Consider the following 16798-nt stretch of genomic DNA (forward strand, 5'->3'; position numbering starts at 1 on the left):
TGTGTGTGTGTGTGTGTGTGTGTGTGTGTGTGTGTGTGTGTGTGTGTGTGTGTGTGTGTGATGACAAATTGTGGTCCTAGATAGAACTACTATGCCATAAACTGCCATAGAGGTGCTCTTGAGTCCATTGGCTGGTGTCTGTCTGTCTGTGGACAGATTTCTGTCAGGTTTTGTCACAGCCGTGCAAGATGCAGTCACAAAACTTTAACTTGTGTAGTTGAGATCAAAATGAAGACTGAGTTTAAAGATGGGTGTGCTCTGACCCATGAGAGCTGATTACTCATGTAATAATGTAGGAATGACTACATGGGGGACTTCATGGGGTCCGAACGTCAACATGTTGACGGGCATCGTGCCTGGTGTGATCCCTTCACAAGAAGGTCTCTAGATACTTTTTGGTTTCACTTTGGTGAAATGAGCAAAACAGAAAAATATTGACGCCCTGTTAAAATGCAGCTTCATATGGTCAAACTGAAACAACCCTCACAAACAAGGCTTTGCAAAGTGTGTTGTTTTGCCAATGAGAACATCAATGCAGCACAAACACTGTGGGACTTTGTTTAAAGATTTATTCATTCCCTAGGTGTGCTCAAAGATACCTTTTCTGGTTACACTGTATTTAGACAGTTGATCTAGTTTAAGAGAGAAAAGAGTTCACAGGGTATTTGTAACATTTCACTATTCTTTGTTGGACATTCTAATGATCAACAGTGATTCATCAATGTATATACAAATATTCAACCAGAAATTAGTAAAGCATTTAACGTTATGGTGAGGGTTAAAGGGAAACCTTTTCAAATGTTACTCTGCAGACAGACTTTCCAAATAAATAATTACTCTTTCCTATTTTATCTGAACATGTAGAAAAACAGGACCAGGGATTATTGGAATTAAGCCCGCATCCTGCCAATTACAGAACAGTTTTAAGGCACAGTATCAGCATGGCTTTGGGGATGGCAATGATGTTCACTGGTCCACCACTGAAATATCTCAACATCTATTGGATTTCTATTCAATTTTGTATCAAATGCCACCATGAAGTTGACAGTTCTGGGTTTGGATTTGAGTTAAATGCCTAAAGAACTTTTGAATGGATTGCCTTGAAAATTGTTGCACACATTCACATGTCCCTCAGGGTGAATTGCAAACATATAATTAGTCTGCTGATGTTAGCATTCAGCTCAAAGCTGCATGGCTGTAGGCTCGTAGCCTTGTTAAATTTTGAATGCAGTATTTTGACATACTGTACTATAGAATAGACTTTCTGAGTCTGTACGTCCCTTATGTGTCTGACTGATAAAGCCCCTGCTTTAAGTCACCGTCAGTTGCAGCCTGGTGGAATATAACCGCAGCTCAAAGTGTCGACAGGAAGTCATCACATACAGTAACCACAGTCTGTGATGATATATAAAGCCAAATTATTACTGCTGAATAATTACTATGGAGACTTTGTAGGAAACAGTATCTTCAAATAGGATAATACACATAAACAGAAGTGTTTTTTCTGTTGTCACATTAGAGAAATGGGATGAATGCAGGAACTTTTTGTCTAGAATCTGCTGGTTTAATGTATTTGTCTTTTTTTTAAATAACTAAACTCATCTAGTGTTTCATGGTAGCAACATTTTCTTTTCAACAGATACTCGCCTATTTTGAAGGCTTTTGCACCACAGTCATTGATTAGTCATGTAAACTTTACATAAAACAAAAAATAAAAAATAACAAAAACAGTTTCCTTTCTAATGTGCAGTGTCCCAAACATATGTATGATGCATAATGTAACAGCACGGCATTATAACCGTATTAAAATGTGGCAATCTGAGGAGCAGCAATAGTCAGTAAAGTGAAGAAAACTTCCTAAAAACACTTGGCACAAAAAGGGAACAAGCACAATTTACAGTCACTCTGCAGAGCCCATTGTGGGAAGAAGAGACGAGGAGAACAAGACAGGAAGAGGTAAAACACAACATTTATCTAATGTGATGAACAACTAGTGTTTATTCATACAGCATCTCTAGAACAGATGTCATAGGCAAATTTAGTTCAAGTAACCGCAGAATAAATAAATATGCAGAAATGTGTATTTGACAGTGGACTGACAACTGTGGCACTTTCTTTATTTTAGTTTCATCAGCTGAACTTCCTGCAAGTTTACTGAATTTTTTGTGTTTTTAGTTTTGTTATTTCTAGGTTTGTCCTGAGGAGAGAGATACTTTCTGTCTCAAGCATCAAATCAGGATGTTTGTTCTCATCTGGGCGACTCTGTTCTTCTTCATGAGACACAGCGATGCCGATACAGGTATTCACCCTTGTCATTTTATTATGATGCCAACATTAAAAAGATGAACAAAATATTTAGCAATTATTTGCCACAATAAATGTTCTTAATAGATGTAATAAAATAGCTGATGTTCTATGTCAGGAGCTGTAGCCTTTCTTCATCATTTATTAAATGTCATGGTGCATTGTTAAAATATCTGTTTAAATTGTGTCTGTCTCTGTTTCTCTCTTACTGTTTGCATTAACAGGTGCATCAGTGGGAGGAAGAGAAACGTGTTCATATGGATTCTGTATCACTCTGCCTGAAGGAGAAATAACAGCTGAGGCTGGACTCTGTGTTGTGATACCGTGCTCTTTCACTACTGTTTATGGCTTTACACCCCAAAATCTAGTTTGGTACAAATGTGAACCCGCTAAACAAAGATGTAGTGATTCAGACATGATATTCCACACTAACAAGAACGACACAGAAGTTCACTCTGAGTTTAGAGGACGAGTGTCACTGTTGGAGCCTGATGTGAGTCAGAACAACTGCAGCATCATCATCACTGACCTGACGGGGTCAGACTCTGGATTTTATCAGCTCAGAGTTGATGGTGACCTGTATAGAAGACAAACTGGATTTACATACCCTCTAAGAGCAACTGTCTCTATTAAAGGTATGAAGAGGTAAAATAAATGTATACAAGAAAATGTGCCTAAAACTGCACTGACATATTTGATGTATTTATTGTCATAATGGGACATTAAGTAATGTTTGGCATCTGTCGACCTCTGTGGGCAACCAGTAGGAACTGCAGCAGCTCCTACTGGTTGCCTCATTGAGGTGTTTAACAGACTATTTTAACCCAAATTTAAGTGAACTATGACTTGTTCATGTGGTAAATAAAGTCCTCACTAAGTATCCAGAATAAATGCATCACCTTGACAATACTTATTTTTATTTCTTATAGGAGATTTTGTGCAACGTCATGGACCCAGTACAGTCCTTCCCTGGGCCATTGCTGGTGCATCGCTCAGTGTGAATGTCTTCTGCATTATCTGTATACTGTTCCTGTGGTATGTTTCTACATTTCTTGTTTTGAGGGCTCTTTTAAAGCACTGGAGACTTTCAGACAACAAATAATGGGTTGCTGTTTCTTCTCTCCAAAGGAACGCAAGAAAGAAGGTGAAACCAAATCAGGAGGATGGAACGTACATGTCCCTGCAGAAAAAAGAGCAAGCGCCAGAGTACGATGTTATTGCCCAGCCGCTAAAGTGACAAGTCTTTACATGCCTCTGGGATGTCTTTCACACAGCTTCATGGAAGGATTTCCTACACTGAAAATGATTCTGATGGAAATTTGTTGCTGACTCTTCTGCATCATGAAGTTTGTTTGAATGTCTACATATGCAGTATTTCCATACCATGTGAATGTGTATTCGATTATTCCTGCGGTGGGTAGGAATAAATATCATCCCAGGACTTTTGAGTAAGACCGGAGCACCAAAACCCATCTGGAGTCACACCATCACATACAGCACATGTTACACTTTACAAGAATCATGCAGTAAACAGGTTAAATTAACTATGTATGATTAGTAGAACAACGCACAAAATAGTAACACCTGAGCATCAATTATATTTATATAATTTTGAAATGTCCAATTAGTCCAATTATTATTTACACAATTCAATTACAGATTCAATGATGACTTTATTATTGTAATTTATTATTGCAGTCCACAACTACAAGAACAAAGTAGCTTCTCAGGAGGGGGAGCTTGTGACCATATTTCCTGCAACTTGGCTGGTTGATGGGGGGACACAACGGCAGTGGGCAGTAGTTCTAGTTTTTTAACTGATGGCTACACAGAACCAGTGTGGGCCACACAGCAACACAGCCATATCTCTCTCATTTGTGTAGTGGCCCATCAGTTCTCCCAATTGGTCTGATCTGTTGAATCCTAATTCACCACATAATATTTCATGCATGCGACTTTCTGGAGTGGGTAAAATGTTTCCTGTATTGTAATTTATTTTTTGAATTGTGGAGTATGCTATTTTCCCCTTTTGTTTTCATTTAATAAACCTTAAATTATCCAGAAGATGTCAACTGAGCAGACATTCTTTTGTGAAGCCTTACATACAACACACAACTTCACACCTCAGAGAGGCAGAGTTCCAGTACAGTTATACATGTCTGCTGCTGGGCTCTGAGGGGACCCAGCCGAGCAACTTTACTTATTCTTTAACCTTCAACCAGCTCTGACACTGTGATTTTTATAAAATTACTCTCAGCCCCCTGAATTTATTTACCAGTGTTCCTTTGATGTTCGTACTACAAAAATTCCAGTGTTTCTGTATGACACCAATAACTTCCACTAACTTCAATAACTTCAAATGTCCTTAAATGAGACATCCACAGACAGAAACGTATAGTCTCAAGTGTGATATTTGTCACACCAGTCCTAGGTGCATGAACACGCCTTGAGCTAAATATTTGTTCAAATCAGCCTGAAACCTTTAAGCGAGCACTTGATGAAGAAAATTTTAATCATACGAGCAACAGAAAACATACAAACTAACTTGGACTTGGTCACAATGACAGGTGTCAAACTATAAGAGTATATCGATCAAGCCACAAAGTCAAATCACAACCTATTGTCATCATTATAATTCCATCATGTATTTCTCATAATGTTAATCAACAGTTTTAACAGGTGATAGAAATAGGAAACAACGTGACTCACAGAACTAAAACTGAGCGGGCAGTACCTACCACAGCAGAATGGGAAATCCCCTGCTCATTTGGATCAATCTCACGTTTGACATCTTGCTCAAGGACACTTTGTCATGTGAAAAGTAGGAACAGGAAATCAAACCACTCCCTCCACTTTAGGGTCAAGGGACGACCCAGCCGTGGAGGGAACACACTGGTTGCAGTTGCGATACAACCAATCAGCTGTCAGTTACACACTGTGGGACTCTTCCATGTTTGCAGTTTCTAAAGTGATTGTACAGTAACTCACTGTGACAGAATTTCAGCCAGTTCTTAGCTAGGCATAGTGTCAAACTCACACCTTTAACTGTGAACAGAGAGTTAATAAGATACACTGAGAACACCTCCAGGAAATAGCCGTATGCATGCACTTGCAAAACCACAAAACAAACAAATTTGCACAAAACTTTTAGCACAAAGACACAAGTGTAAAAGGAGGAGGAGGTGAGCAAAACAGACACTCAGCAGAGATCACAGTGGAAAGAAGGGACAGACAGAGGTAAAACTCAAGTTTCTTTATAGTTTTTAACTGGAATATTATTGTTTTTTTCCTTAATTTAAAAAAAATAAATGTTTCCCATATTTCTGACTTTACTTACAAAGTAATATAAACAGTGGTGGTGCAAGTGTGTGATGCTCAGGTTATGGTAGTAGAAATTATAGACATGTTTTGTGTTGGAGCTGTTGGTTAGCAGTTGTAACTAAGTAGAATTCACAACCTTAAACCTCTCTAGAGCAGATGGTGAAAATAAATATTTCCGGATAGCTGCACCCCCGGGTAAATAGAAATTTATTAACCTGTCCACGGAATAGCTGAATATACAACATCCTATATTTTAATCTGTGCTGTGGAGCTGTTTTCATCAACTGATCTGCGTTTGATGAAAGAATTTGTCCTGCAGGTACTGACTGTTTCAATCATTGAATCAGGATGTTGATTCTCATCTGGGCGACTCTGCTCTTCTCCGTGAGAGGCAACCGTGCTGACGCAGGTAGAGTTTGTAACTTTAATGTAATCTTGTCATTACTCCAATATTTATCCTTTGAAATGTAAATATACTGAAAAACTAATATTGCCCATTCAGATTCAACAGCTACGACTATGGGATAAATAGTTTTTACATATAATTTAAATTCAAATGAAGAAATCACTTGCCACATTATAAAAAAATCTTATGTTAAATGTTCTATTTAGGAATAGTATAATTTTTGCGTTTATAATCAGAGATGATTTTGGTAACATTATGGATGAGAAAAAATACATCAACAGACAGACGGTGGCCTAATGCAAATAGGCAGATACCTTTTAGTAAAGGAACTCTTTAATCTGTATCTTAATCTTAATCTGTAAAGTCTTAATATGTAAAAATATATCCTATTTCTCTTTTTAAAATTTGTTTCTTTCTCCCTCTCTTCATTAACAGGTTCCTTTCCTGGAGGAAAAAAACACTGCCAAATGACCCATTACTGTATCACCCTTAGCGGATCAGATATAAAAGCAGAGGCTGGACTCTGTGCTGTGATACCGTGCTCTTTCACTGCTGCTGCTGGTTTTGATGTCAAAACTGTAATTTGGTACAAATGTGATCCACCTTGTGTAAAATGTGGCCTATCTGACACACCAATATTTGACTCCAGTTACAATGGAAATGTTCAGTCTGCGTTTAGAGGACGAGTGTCACTGTTGGAGCCTGACCTGAAACAGCAAAACTGCAGCATCATCATCAACGACCTGAAGGAGTCAGACTCTGGATCATATCAACTCACACTTGTTGGTTTCCAGAGTGGGTCGGAGTCTTCCTTCATATTCAAAGAAAAAGCAACTATTGCTGTTACAGGTAACAGACATAACAAATACCTACAGTGTAGCTGTTATTTGTTAAAGTTACAGTGTAATATGTATCAACACAAACTGTGAGGTTTCTGCTGCCACCGCAACGCAATGGACGTGAATGGAAATATTATTTCTTTATTAATATTTTGATATTTATTATTGCTTTTATTTTTAGTCTTAATGAAAAGTGATGACAGAATGGGATAATTTTTTTGTGTGTGATTTGGACAAACTAATCCTTTAATGAGGCAAAAGGTAATGTTTGGCCTTCATCATCCTCTGAAACACTACTTTCCTGTCATATCTCAGACTTATTGGCTGTTCAAAATGTTAAACAAAGTAAATGATTATTTTGAATGTAATTTGAAGCCAGTAATGACCTCCAGGCTGATTCTACTCATCGAATAACTCCTTCTAATGCTCTTTTTATATTTCCTTTCCCATCAGGTCTGAGTCAGAAGCCCACAGTGATGACTCCTCCACTGGCAGAGGGACAGCAGGCCACACTGACCTGCACTGCTCCTGGTCTCTGCTCTGGATCAGATCCTAAAATCACCTGGATGTGGAGAGGAGCAGGAGAGAAGGACTCTCACATCACAGGACACATCACTGATTTCAAAACTGAGAATCTGATCGCCATCACGCAGAGACACAGCTCAACTTTGACCTTGAACGCTTCAGCTGAACACCACGGGACACAGGTCACCTGTGAGGTCAGCTTCACAGGAAAACTGACTACAGAGAAGACAGTAACACTGAGTGTGACCTGTGAGTATAGCACAAACTGTACATTATTCACAAAACACTCTCTCAGATCAGTGCTGATATACTTAAATTGAACTGTTTCATAACTGCAGCTGTGAGGTGAAACATTTCGGCCCTATCATGAAAACATTTTATCTCGTCTTGAAGCTTTTAACCAATAAAAGGAGAACAGTTTTTCCTAAACTGAGAGTTTTTTTCTCTGCTGACATATTTTCTCAGATGTGAAAGACATGAAAATCAGTGGAACTACAACTCTGGAGAGGGGTGATGTTCTGAATCTGACCTGCAGTGTTGATAGTTTCCCTGCATCTTTAATTAAATGGACTAAAAATGGCTCCAACAAAAACCTGCAGGAACACAGAGGATCAGCCCCTCTTATCATCCACAAAATGACAGCAGACGATTTTGGACAATACATCTGTACAGCAAAACATCTGAACAACACCCTGATGAAAAATGTGACATTATGTGAGTGCATATGGCAAATGTTCCTGGAAAGGAAATTCAAAGTTGTGTTCTTCATTATCAGATGTTTTCATTATGATAGAGTTTTATCAAGTTTAATAAAATTTTACTTACATGTCTTAAACAACATTTTAAGGCTTTTAGTTTCAGGTAGTTTTCAGAGTCTGGAGCCACATTCAGAATAAAAAGAAATTGTTTTCCAGACAAATTCCAATAATTTGTCAAAAATTTTGTCTTAAAGATTTAAAGAAACCTGTAATCACTGGAATGGCAACTGTTAAGATGGGCGATGCTCTGAATCTGACCTGCAGTGCTGGAAGTTTCCGTCCATTGGATATCATATGGACTAAACTTGGTTCCAACAAAAACCTGACAAGAGAAACCAAGACCATCCTGCAGAATGACACTGGAACAGCCACTCTCCTCATCTCTAACGTAACGGCAGAAGATTCTGGACAGTACGTCTGTACAGCAAAACATGTGATCACTGCTCTGACCACACGTTCTGAAGTCACTGTGAAATGTAAGTGAACTGCACTAGTTCCCTTTAAAAGCAAAGCAATGTTCATATCGGCTTAGCGTGTGGTTGCTGTGACTTTGATATCCTTTTCGTGTGTGTGCAGTTTTTCCAAGGATCCTAAGTAGTTCTGCATGTGAGGTTCAGTCAGAGCTCCTGACCTGTGTGTGTGTCAGTGAGGGGTCTCCTTTACCCACCATCAAATGGCCGCTGTTGGAAAACTACATTGTGCACTTAGTCAGTACCACGATGACAGACCACACAGTCAACAACACTATCATCCTAACTGTAAAAGATCCCAGTAACACTGTTGTTCAGTGTGTCAGCAGCAATGAAAATGGGGAATCAAAAGAGAACCTCAGCATCCCAACAAATGACTTAAAACAACATGGTAAGTTGTTCACAACTGCTTCACTGACTTTTTCATTAATCCAGATTAACTGTAAAAGATCAAAACTGTTGTTGAGTTTGTCAGCAGCAATAAAAAAGAGGAAGTCATACTCTCACATTTTATTTGACTTTGATGTAGAGTGTCAAAGAGGGTGTGGGCCCTTTCTTACACCCAGTGCAAAGTGGCACAAAGTTGTCAATTCCTGTCCACTGCCCATGTTGTTTAGATTGCAAATACACTTGTAAGCACCCATGGGCATATTGGTGGCAGCAGAAAGTGATTCCATGACTGACCAGCAAAAACCTGGTGCTGAAGATGAGCCTCAGATGTTTGGTCAGTTGGAACATTAGAAACGAGCCTCAGAAGGGTTGGTGTTGCACAACGATGAACAACAATGCTTCTTTGACATCCATGACACATGAGGCTCTGCAGAGACTTCCTTACTACCTGGTAGATCCACCTCAGTAGCCTATTTCTTATTCATCACCCAAATTTGTCCTACCACAGTTTCATGACAAACCGAAGATTTATCCACACTTCTCATCATATATCATATATCAATATAAAAACGCGTCCAACATTGTGATTTGTCCTGTTCCTTCTTTGTAGAGCTGTGTGCAGTGCAACCTCTGTAGGTCTTTGAAGGGATTTCTTGCAATTACTGTGCTAACATTCACTTGAACTCAAGAGCAAACTGATTAGATTTTACTGGTCAAAGGTCAAGGTCAGTGTGACCTGACAAAACACTTTTTAGCCATTACTGAAGACTTCACACAGCAATTATGACATGAAAATTTCACACAAATGGTTCATATTTTATACGACCGTGTATAAACAGGGATGTAATCTGAAACTACTTTGAGTGGTGGAGGCGTACAACCGCGAGGTGGTAACTCTAGTTACTAATAATATAATTAGAGAAGTTGTGGTGTTTTCAGTAACAATCATTTACAGGTAACTGAGTAAATGGTAGTGAGTAGTTAACACAGAGAGTCTACAGCATAAACGTAACCATCTCTTACGTCACTTCTTTCAGCAGCTCATCGTGGACTGAGTGCAGTGCCTTTCTTGATCACTGCTGTTCTATCTCTCATTGTGAATGTCGCCTTCATAATCGGCTTTGTGTTCCTTTGGTGAGTTTCTACATCTTCATTTTATGTTATGAAGGCTCTGTTGATGCTCTGGAGACTTTTACACAACTAATCATACAAATCACTCTTCTTTCTCTCCAAAGGAACTTGAGAAAAAAGGTGAAGCCAGATACAGTGTATGATGTTATTGGCCTGGGCTGACAAGTGTAATAGGAGGTGGTACTAAACTCCGTTACAGACTGATCTGTCAAATCATATTTTCAACATTAGTAAAGTTTTATGGATATAGCATTTAAATGTAACTGTATCTTATATTTTGCATTATCGATTATGTTTTTTTTAAGCTTACATTTTATACCTTTTTCTTATCTAAGGGAAGCTGGTGGAGCACAGAATGTTTTGCAACACCTTGCTTCCATTCACACACCATACATCACCTGTATTTTTTTATGTATTCATTTTTAAGTAAAGTAGAAATATCTCACTTAAACTTTTGGCAGTGTGTTGTAAAGTAAATTTGTATGTACTATACTTTGTGGCGATCATAATTATTATTATGTAGCATTTTCTTCTACTTATATAATTGACACAGTAATTCAGCTCAGGGTTTAGCAATCTCTTGACTCTCATCAGACACCATGAGGTTGACGTTAACATTCAGCTCAAAGCTGCATGGCTGTAGCCTCATAACCTTGTTAATTTTGAATGCAATATTTTGACATACTGTACTATAGAATAGACTTTCTGAGTCTGTACGTCCCTTATGTGTCTGACTGATAAAGCCCCTGCTTTAAGGTCACCGTCAGTTGCAGCCTGGTGGAATATAACCGCAGCTCAAAGTGTCAACAGGAAGTCATCACATACAGTAACCACAGTCTGTGATGATATATGAAGCAGAGACTTTGTAGGAAACAGTATCTTCAAATTGGATAATACACATAAGCAGAAGTGTTTTTTCTGTTGTCACATTAGAGAAATGGGATGAATGCAGGAACTTTTTGTCTAGAATCTGCTGGTTGAATATATTTGTCTTATTTCTGTAACTAATCTTCTCATCTACTGTTTCAGGGTAGCAATATATTTTTAAAACAACAATTTTGAATGTGCAGTGTCCTAAACATGTGTATGATGCATAATGTAACAGCACGGCATTATAACCGTATTAAAATGTGAGGAGCAGCAATAGTCAGTAAAGTGAAGAAAACTTCCTTAAAACACTTAGCACAAAAAGGGAACAAGCACAATTTACAGTCACTCTGCAGAGCTCATTGTGGGAAGAAGAGACGAGGAGAACAAGACAGGAAGAGGTAAAACACAACATTTATCTAATGTGATAAACAACTTTTAAACTGTTGATGAGAGTTATGAAGTTATTCATTCCTCCCTGATTAATATCGTAAAAAGACGATAAGTGTGGTGGGGAATGGGATTCTTATACAGTTGGACAGGAGCCATGACACATGATAGACATCATGTTGTCTCAGATGTGTTGAGGTGTTGTGAAATTTATTGTAGTAGAGATTATTCATACAACATCTCTAGAACAGATATAAGAAAGTGCTTCACAAAGAAACATTATTCACACCCTGAGTAAAGTGGTAGCCAAATGTATTCAAATAACCTCAGAATAAATAAATATGCAGAAATGTGTATTTGAAAGTGGACTGACAACTGTGGAGCTTCCTTTATTTCAGTTTCATTTTTATTATTTTTTTTTTTTTGTTTTTCTATTTCTAAGTTTGTCCTGAGGAGAGAGATACTTTCTGTCTCAAGCATCAAATCAGGATGTTTGTTCTCATCTGGGCGACTCTGTTCTTCTTCATGAGACACAGCGATGCTGATACAGGTATTCACCCTTGTCATTTTATTTTGATGCCAACATTAAAAAGATGAACAAAATAGTTAGCGATTATTTGCCACAGTAAATGTCCTTTATAAATGCCCTAATGACAAACTTCGAAATAATAGTTTTTCCGTTCCAGATTTATCAGTTCTTGACAACTAATTGTTATTTAAATTAATCATTTGTTTACCAAAGACATTATAGATAAATAAGTGTGTTAAATGCTGAAATTCTATTGTGCTGTTGTTTGCTGAACCCTGGTGACAACAGCAGGTATATAGATATTTAACAGGCACAGTAGATATGTCAGGACCTGTAGCCTTTCTTCATCATTTATTAAATGTCATGGTGCATTGTTAAAATATCTGTTTAAATTGTGTCTGTCTCTGTTTCTCTCTTACTGTTTGCATTAACAGGTGCATCAGTGGGAGGAAAACAACTGTGTTCAACATGGCCATATGGATACTGTATCACTCTGCCTGAAGGAGAAATAACAGCCGAGGCTGGACTCTGTGTTGTGATACCGTGCTCTTTCACTACTGTTTATGACTTTACACCCCAAAATCTAGTTTGGTACAAATGTGAACCAGCTAAACACAGATGTAGTGATTCAGACATGATATTCCACACTAACAAGAACAATATGAAAGTTCAGTCTGAGTTTAGAGGACGAGTGTCACTGTTGGAGCCTGATGTGAGTCAGAACAACTGCAGCATCATCATCAATGACCTGAAGGAGTCAGACTCTGGATCATATCAGCTCAGAGTTAATGGTGACCGGTATGGAAGACAAGATGGATTTACATACCCTCTAAGAGCAACTGTCTCTATTAAAGGTATGAAGAGCTACAATAAATGTATACAAGAAAATGTGCCTAAAACTGTGCTGACACATTTGGTGTATTTATTGTCTTAATGGGACATAAAATAATGTTTGGCATTTGTCGACCTCCGTGGGCAACCAGTAGGAACTGCAGCAGCTCCGACTATGTCAGTTCACCTGATTCAAATTCTGGTCTCCCATCAGGTCTGAGTCAGAAGCCCACAGTGATGACTCCTCCACTGACAGAGGGACAGCAGGCCACACTGACCTGCACTGCCCCTGGTTTCTGCTCTGGATCGGATCCTAAAATCACCTGGATGTGGAGAGGAGCAGGAGAGAAGGACTCTCACATCACAGGAAACATCACTGATTTCAAAACTGAGAATCTGGCTGGTTTCCTACACAGACACAGCTCAACTTTGACCTTTAACGCTTCAGCTGAACACCACGGCACACAGGTCACCTGTGAGGTCAGCTTCACAGGAATCACCACCACAGAGGAGACAGTGACTCTGAATGTGACCTGTGAGTAGCACACACTGTACTTTATTGTCAAATATACTTTTAACTGATCTAAAATGTTTGCTGATAGATTTGCTCTCATGTTATTTCTGAAGGTCTGAACTCTATTGAATTTTACAACATCAACTGTGTTCTTGCAGAAAAGATGAATTCAACAATGCTATATGATTGTGCAACCTGTCTTTTTGTGTCATAGATGTGAAGGAAGTAAGAATCACTGGGGATACAAGAGTGAAGGAGGGTGAGACTCTAAATCTGACCTGCAGTGTTGAAAGTTTCCCTCCATCACTCATCATGTGGAAAAAAATTCCTGACATAAACATTCAAAATGGATCAGAAACTAATCTGCAGAACGACACGTTAAATGAGCTACAGAACAACACGTTAACTGAGCTACAGAACAACACGTTAAATGAGCTGCAGAACGACACATTCACTGATCTGCAGAACAACACGTTAACTGAGCTACAGAACAACACGTTAAATGAGCTGCAGAACGACACATTCACTGATCTGCAGAACGACACATTCACTGATCTGCAGAACGACACGTTAACTGAGCTACAGAACAACACGTTAACTGAGCTACAGAACAACACGTTAAATGAGCTGCAGAACGACACTGAAACCTTCCTGCAGGAAAGAAGTGGAATGGCCACTCTGTCCATCACTAATGTGACAGTAGAAGATTCTGGGCTGTACATCTGCATAGTGAAACATCTGAACAACACCTGGAAGAAAAATGTTGATGTAAAAGTGATATGTAAGTACATTGCACAACTTTGTGTTTTCAGACAGTAAATTAACAGGACTGTAGTTCTTTCTTAGCAGATAACTAAAGCTATGAGTTTAGTGCAGAGACCAACTTCAATAATACCACAAATTCACCCTGAATAACTGTGCCTTCACATGTGCAGTATGTTAGGCCATCTCAGTATTTGTGCATTTTTAACTGCAGGGCTCTTACTTTACTGTATTTGTTTTAGTTTCTGTTGTAAATGAGATTTTTACTAAAGTCATTAGACCTGTAGAGGCTTTGTGATGGTGTCCAAGTGGTTGTCAGCTCCACTGGAGCCTCGTGTTTAGAATAATAGAAACTTTAAAATGTTTCTGACTTCAGCATCCTCCAGTGGTAGCATAAAAAAATACACTCAATTAATTAAAAAAATTCATCTGTTTTCCATACATTTGTTGTAGTTTAAGTTGAAATAATTTGTTTAAAATGTACTTCACAGATATGAGACAACCTGGTATCACTGGGGATACAACTGTTCAGAAGGGAGATGTTCTGAATCTGACCTGCAGCGGTGAGAGTTTCCCTCCGTCTCTTATTACATGGACTAAACTTGGCTTCAACACAAATCTGCACAATGGAACTGACCTGCAGAGCAACACTGGATCAGCCACACTTATGGTCCCTAATGTGACAGCTGGAGATTCTGGACAGTACATCTGTACAGTTAAACATCTGGACATGGCTGTGACTATATATGCTGATGTAACTGTGACTTGTAAGTAGACTGTGCTGATGTTTTTGAGAAGGAAGTTTATGTGTATGTATTTAACACTATCAGCATATTGTTGTGACTTTGATGCCCTTCTGTTGTGTTGGCAGGGTTTTCAAAGATCTTACAAAACTCTGCATGTGAGGTTCAGTTGGAGGTCCTGACCTGTGTGTGTATCAGTGAGGGGTTTCCCTTACCCACCATCAGATGGCCACTGTTAAAGAACCACACTGAGTACTCAGTCATTACCAGTGTGTCAAACCACAGAGTCAACAGCACCATCATCCTAACTGTAAAACACAGAAACACTGTAGTTGAGTGTGTCAGCAGCAATGGGAATGAGGAAGCAAAGAGGAACCTCAGCATCATAACTTCAGACAAGCAAGAAGGTGAACACACACATATACTGTCACACACACAACAATCAGCACCAATCACTGATATCAATTAGAATTTATCATAGCACAATGTACGTTAACTGTATTTGATGAAACCACAAATAAGATAATGACATGCATCCAGTGTGCATCGTTTCACCTGGATTCTTCAAAGTGTAGATTTAATGCATTGCAGGAAACTGTTTCACTTACATTTACTTTCTGCACAGTTTTTTTTAGCATTCATTATAAACACACTGATTACAGGGCTTCTTACTTCTTGTTATAAGTTCACATATGATCTGACCCTGATGTGAAGCATCATTTTCTTTCTCTTATCACATAATAAATTTACTAAGACAGCTTTCTTTTCTTGGCTGCAGTAGTTGATAAAGATTGAATGATGCAGTCAACGCCAATCCAAACAATAGACACAGTGAGTCTACAGCATAAACATAACACTTCTAATCTATACAACCTACATTATGTCACTTCTTTCAGCAGCTCATCGTGGACTGAGTGCAGTGCCTTTCTTGATCACTGCTGTTCTATCTCTCATTGTGAATGTCGCCTTCATAATCTGCTTTGTGTTCCTTTGGTGAGTTTCTACATCTTCATTTTATGTTGTGAAGTCTCTGTTGATGCTCTGGAGATTTTTACACAACTAATCATATAACTCACTCTTCTTTCTCTCCAAAGGAACTCAAGAAAAAAGGTGAAACCAGATACAGAGGACAGAACTTACATGTCATTACGGAAAACAGACAAATCACCTGAATATGATGTTATCGGCCAGACTGTTAACCGACAAGTGTAATAAGAGGCGGTACCAAACTGTGTTTTTATGACACAGACTGATCTGTAATCATATTTTCACCAAGAGTAAAGTTTGATCAATATCAAATTTAAATGTAACTGTAGCTTATACTTTGCATTATAAATTATGTTTTTTAAGCTTTCAATTTATTCCTTTTTCTTAGACAGGGAAAGCTGGTGGAGCACAGAATATTTCTCAACCCCTTGCTCCCATTCACACATCACACACCCTCACACCTGAGAGATTTCCACTATGGTCACTGTCAAATATATCTACTGTATATCTATAGCTTTAGTTTGCAGGTCAAAAACAGGGACTTTAGGGTCAATTTAAATCAGATTTTAATGTAATTGTGACACTCTATAAGGTGAATGGCGATCACACCTTTATCTTTGATAATGTATAGATTTTTCTTTCTCTGAAAAGTGGAAAATGTTTGAACTGTCTAATTGCTGAACACAATAAAAGCCACTTTGATTTGTAGAGATGTTACAGTTATCTCATTATTTGTAAAAAAAAAAAAGAAAAAAAAAAAAAAGAAAAAAAATCAATTTGCCACACACCACAAGCAGCTACTGGAAATATTTTATTTTTTTTTATCGTTTTTTTTTTTTACTATTTGTATATAAGTTATTTGACCTGCAGTACTTGCTTGTTTTTATCTTCGCTAATATTTTTTCCTTTTTACTATGTCTACTAAAAACCAAAACAAATTCCTCATATGTAAAAACATACTTGGCAATAAAAACAGATTCTGACTCTGATTCAATAAAAAAAAGTTATCATTGCAACTCAGAACTATGAAT

The 16798-nt window shown here is 38.2% G+C and overlaps 2 protein-coding genes across 2 annotated transcripts; both read left to right on the forward strand.

Moving 5' to 3' along the window:
- The first annotated feature begins 507 nt into the window (after positions 1 to 507).
- Positions 508 to 4370, forward strand: LOC139613365 (uncharacterized). Its single transcript, XM_071469953.1, has 5 exons — positions 508 to 1956; positions 2176 to 2299; positions 2529 to 2939; positions 3234 to 3339; positions 3433 to 4370. Exons 2-5 carry the CDS (start codon positions 2239 to 2241, stop codon positions 3539 to 3541), a joined length of 687 nt encoding a protein of 228 aa, XP_071326054.1. The 5' UTR covers positions 508 to 1956; positions 2176 to 2238; the 3' UTR covers positions 3542 to 4370.
- A 1131-nt stretch (positions 4371 to 5501) lies between these two features.
- LOC139612909 (hemicentin-1-like) lies at positions 5502 to 16764 on the forward strand. Its single transcript, XM_071469057.1, has 18 exons — positions 5502 to 5541; positions 5945 to 6034; positions 6467 to 6880; positions 7324 to 7644; positions 7861 to 8109; positions 8348 to 8629; positions 8730 to 9014; positions 10051 to 10147; positions 10249 to 10281; positions 11357 to 11412; positions 11844 to 11951; positions 12365 to 12784; positions 12976 to 13296; positions 13490 to 14056; positions 14529 to 14804; positions 14909 to 15187; positions 15677 to 15773; positions 15875 to 16764. Exons 2-18 carry the CDS (start codon positions 5974 to 5976, stop codon positions 15990 to 15992), a joined length of 3984 nt encoding a protein of 1327 aa, XP_071325158.1. The 5' UTR covers positions 5502 to 5541; positions 5945 to 5973; the 3' UTR covers positions 15993 to 16764.
- Positions 16765 to 16798: the final 34 nt, after the last annotated feature.

This window comes from Trachinotus anak, unplaced genomic scaffold, assembly GCF_046630095.1.
Source record: "Trachinotus anak isolate AG129_WGS33_773 ecotype Australia unplaced genomic scaffold, CSIRO_AGI_Tana_v1 ptg000032l, whole genome shotgun sequence".
Taxonomy (NCBI): Eukaryota; Metazoa; Chordata; class Actinopteri; order Carangiformes; family Carangidae; genus Trachinotus; species Trachinotus anak.

Excerpts from the sequence above, each read along its gene's own strand:
- LOC139612909 (XM_071469057.1), top strand. The coding sequence starts at position 5,974 with ATGTTGATTCTCATCTGGGCGACTCTGCTCTTCTCCGTGAGAGGCAAC. Across the intron at positions 13,297-13,489 it reads AGTGACTCTGAATGTGACCT|ATGTGAAGGAAGTAAGAATC; the intron begins GTGAGTAGCACA and ends TTTGTGTCATAG. Across the intron at positions 14,805-14,908 it reads TGCTGATGTAACTGTGACTT|GGTTTTCAAAGATCTTACAA; the intron begins GTAAGTAGACTG and ends TTGTGTTGGCAG.
- LOC139613365 (XM_071469953.1), top strand. The coding sequence starts at position 2,239 with ATGTTTGTTCTCATCTGGGCGACTCTGTTCTTCTTCATGAGACACAGC. Across the intron at positions 2,940-3,233 it reads AGCAACTGTCTCTATTAAAG|GAGATTTTGTGCAACGTCAT; the intron begins GTATGAAGAGGT and ends TATTTCTTATAG. Across the intron at positions 3,340-3,432 it reads ATCTGTATACTGTTCCTGTG|GAACGCAAGAAAGAAGGTGA; the intron begins GTATGTTTCTAC and ends TTCTCTCCAAAG.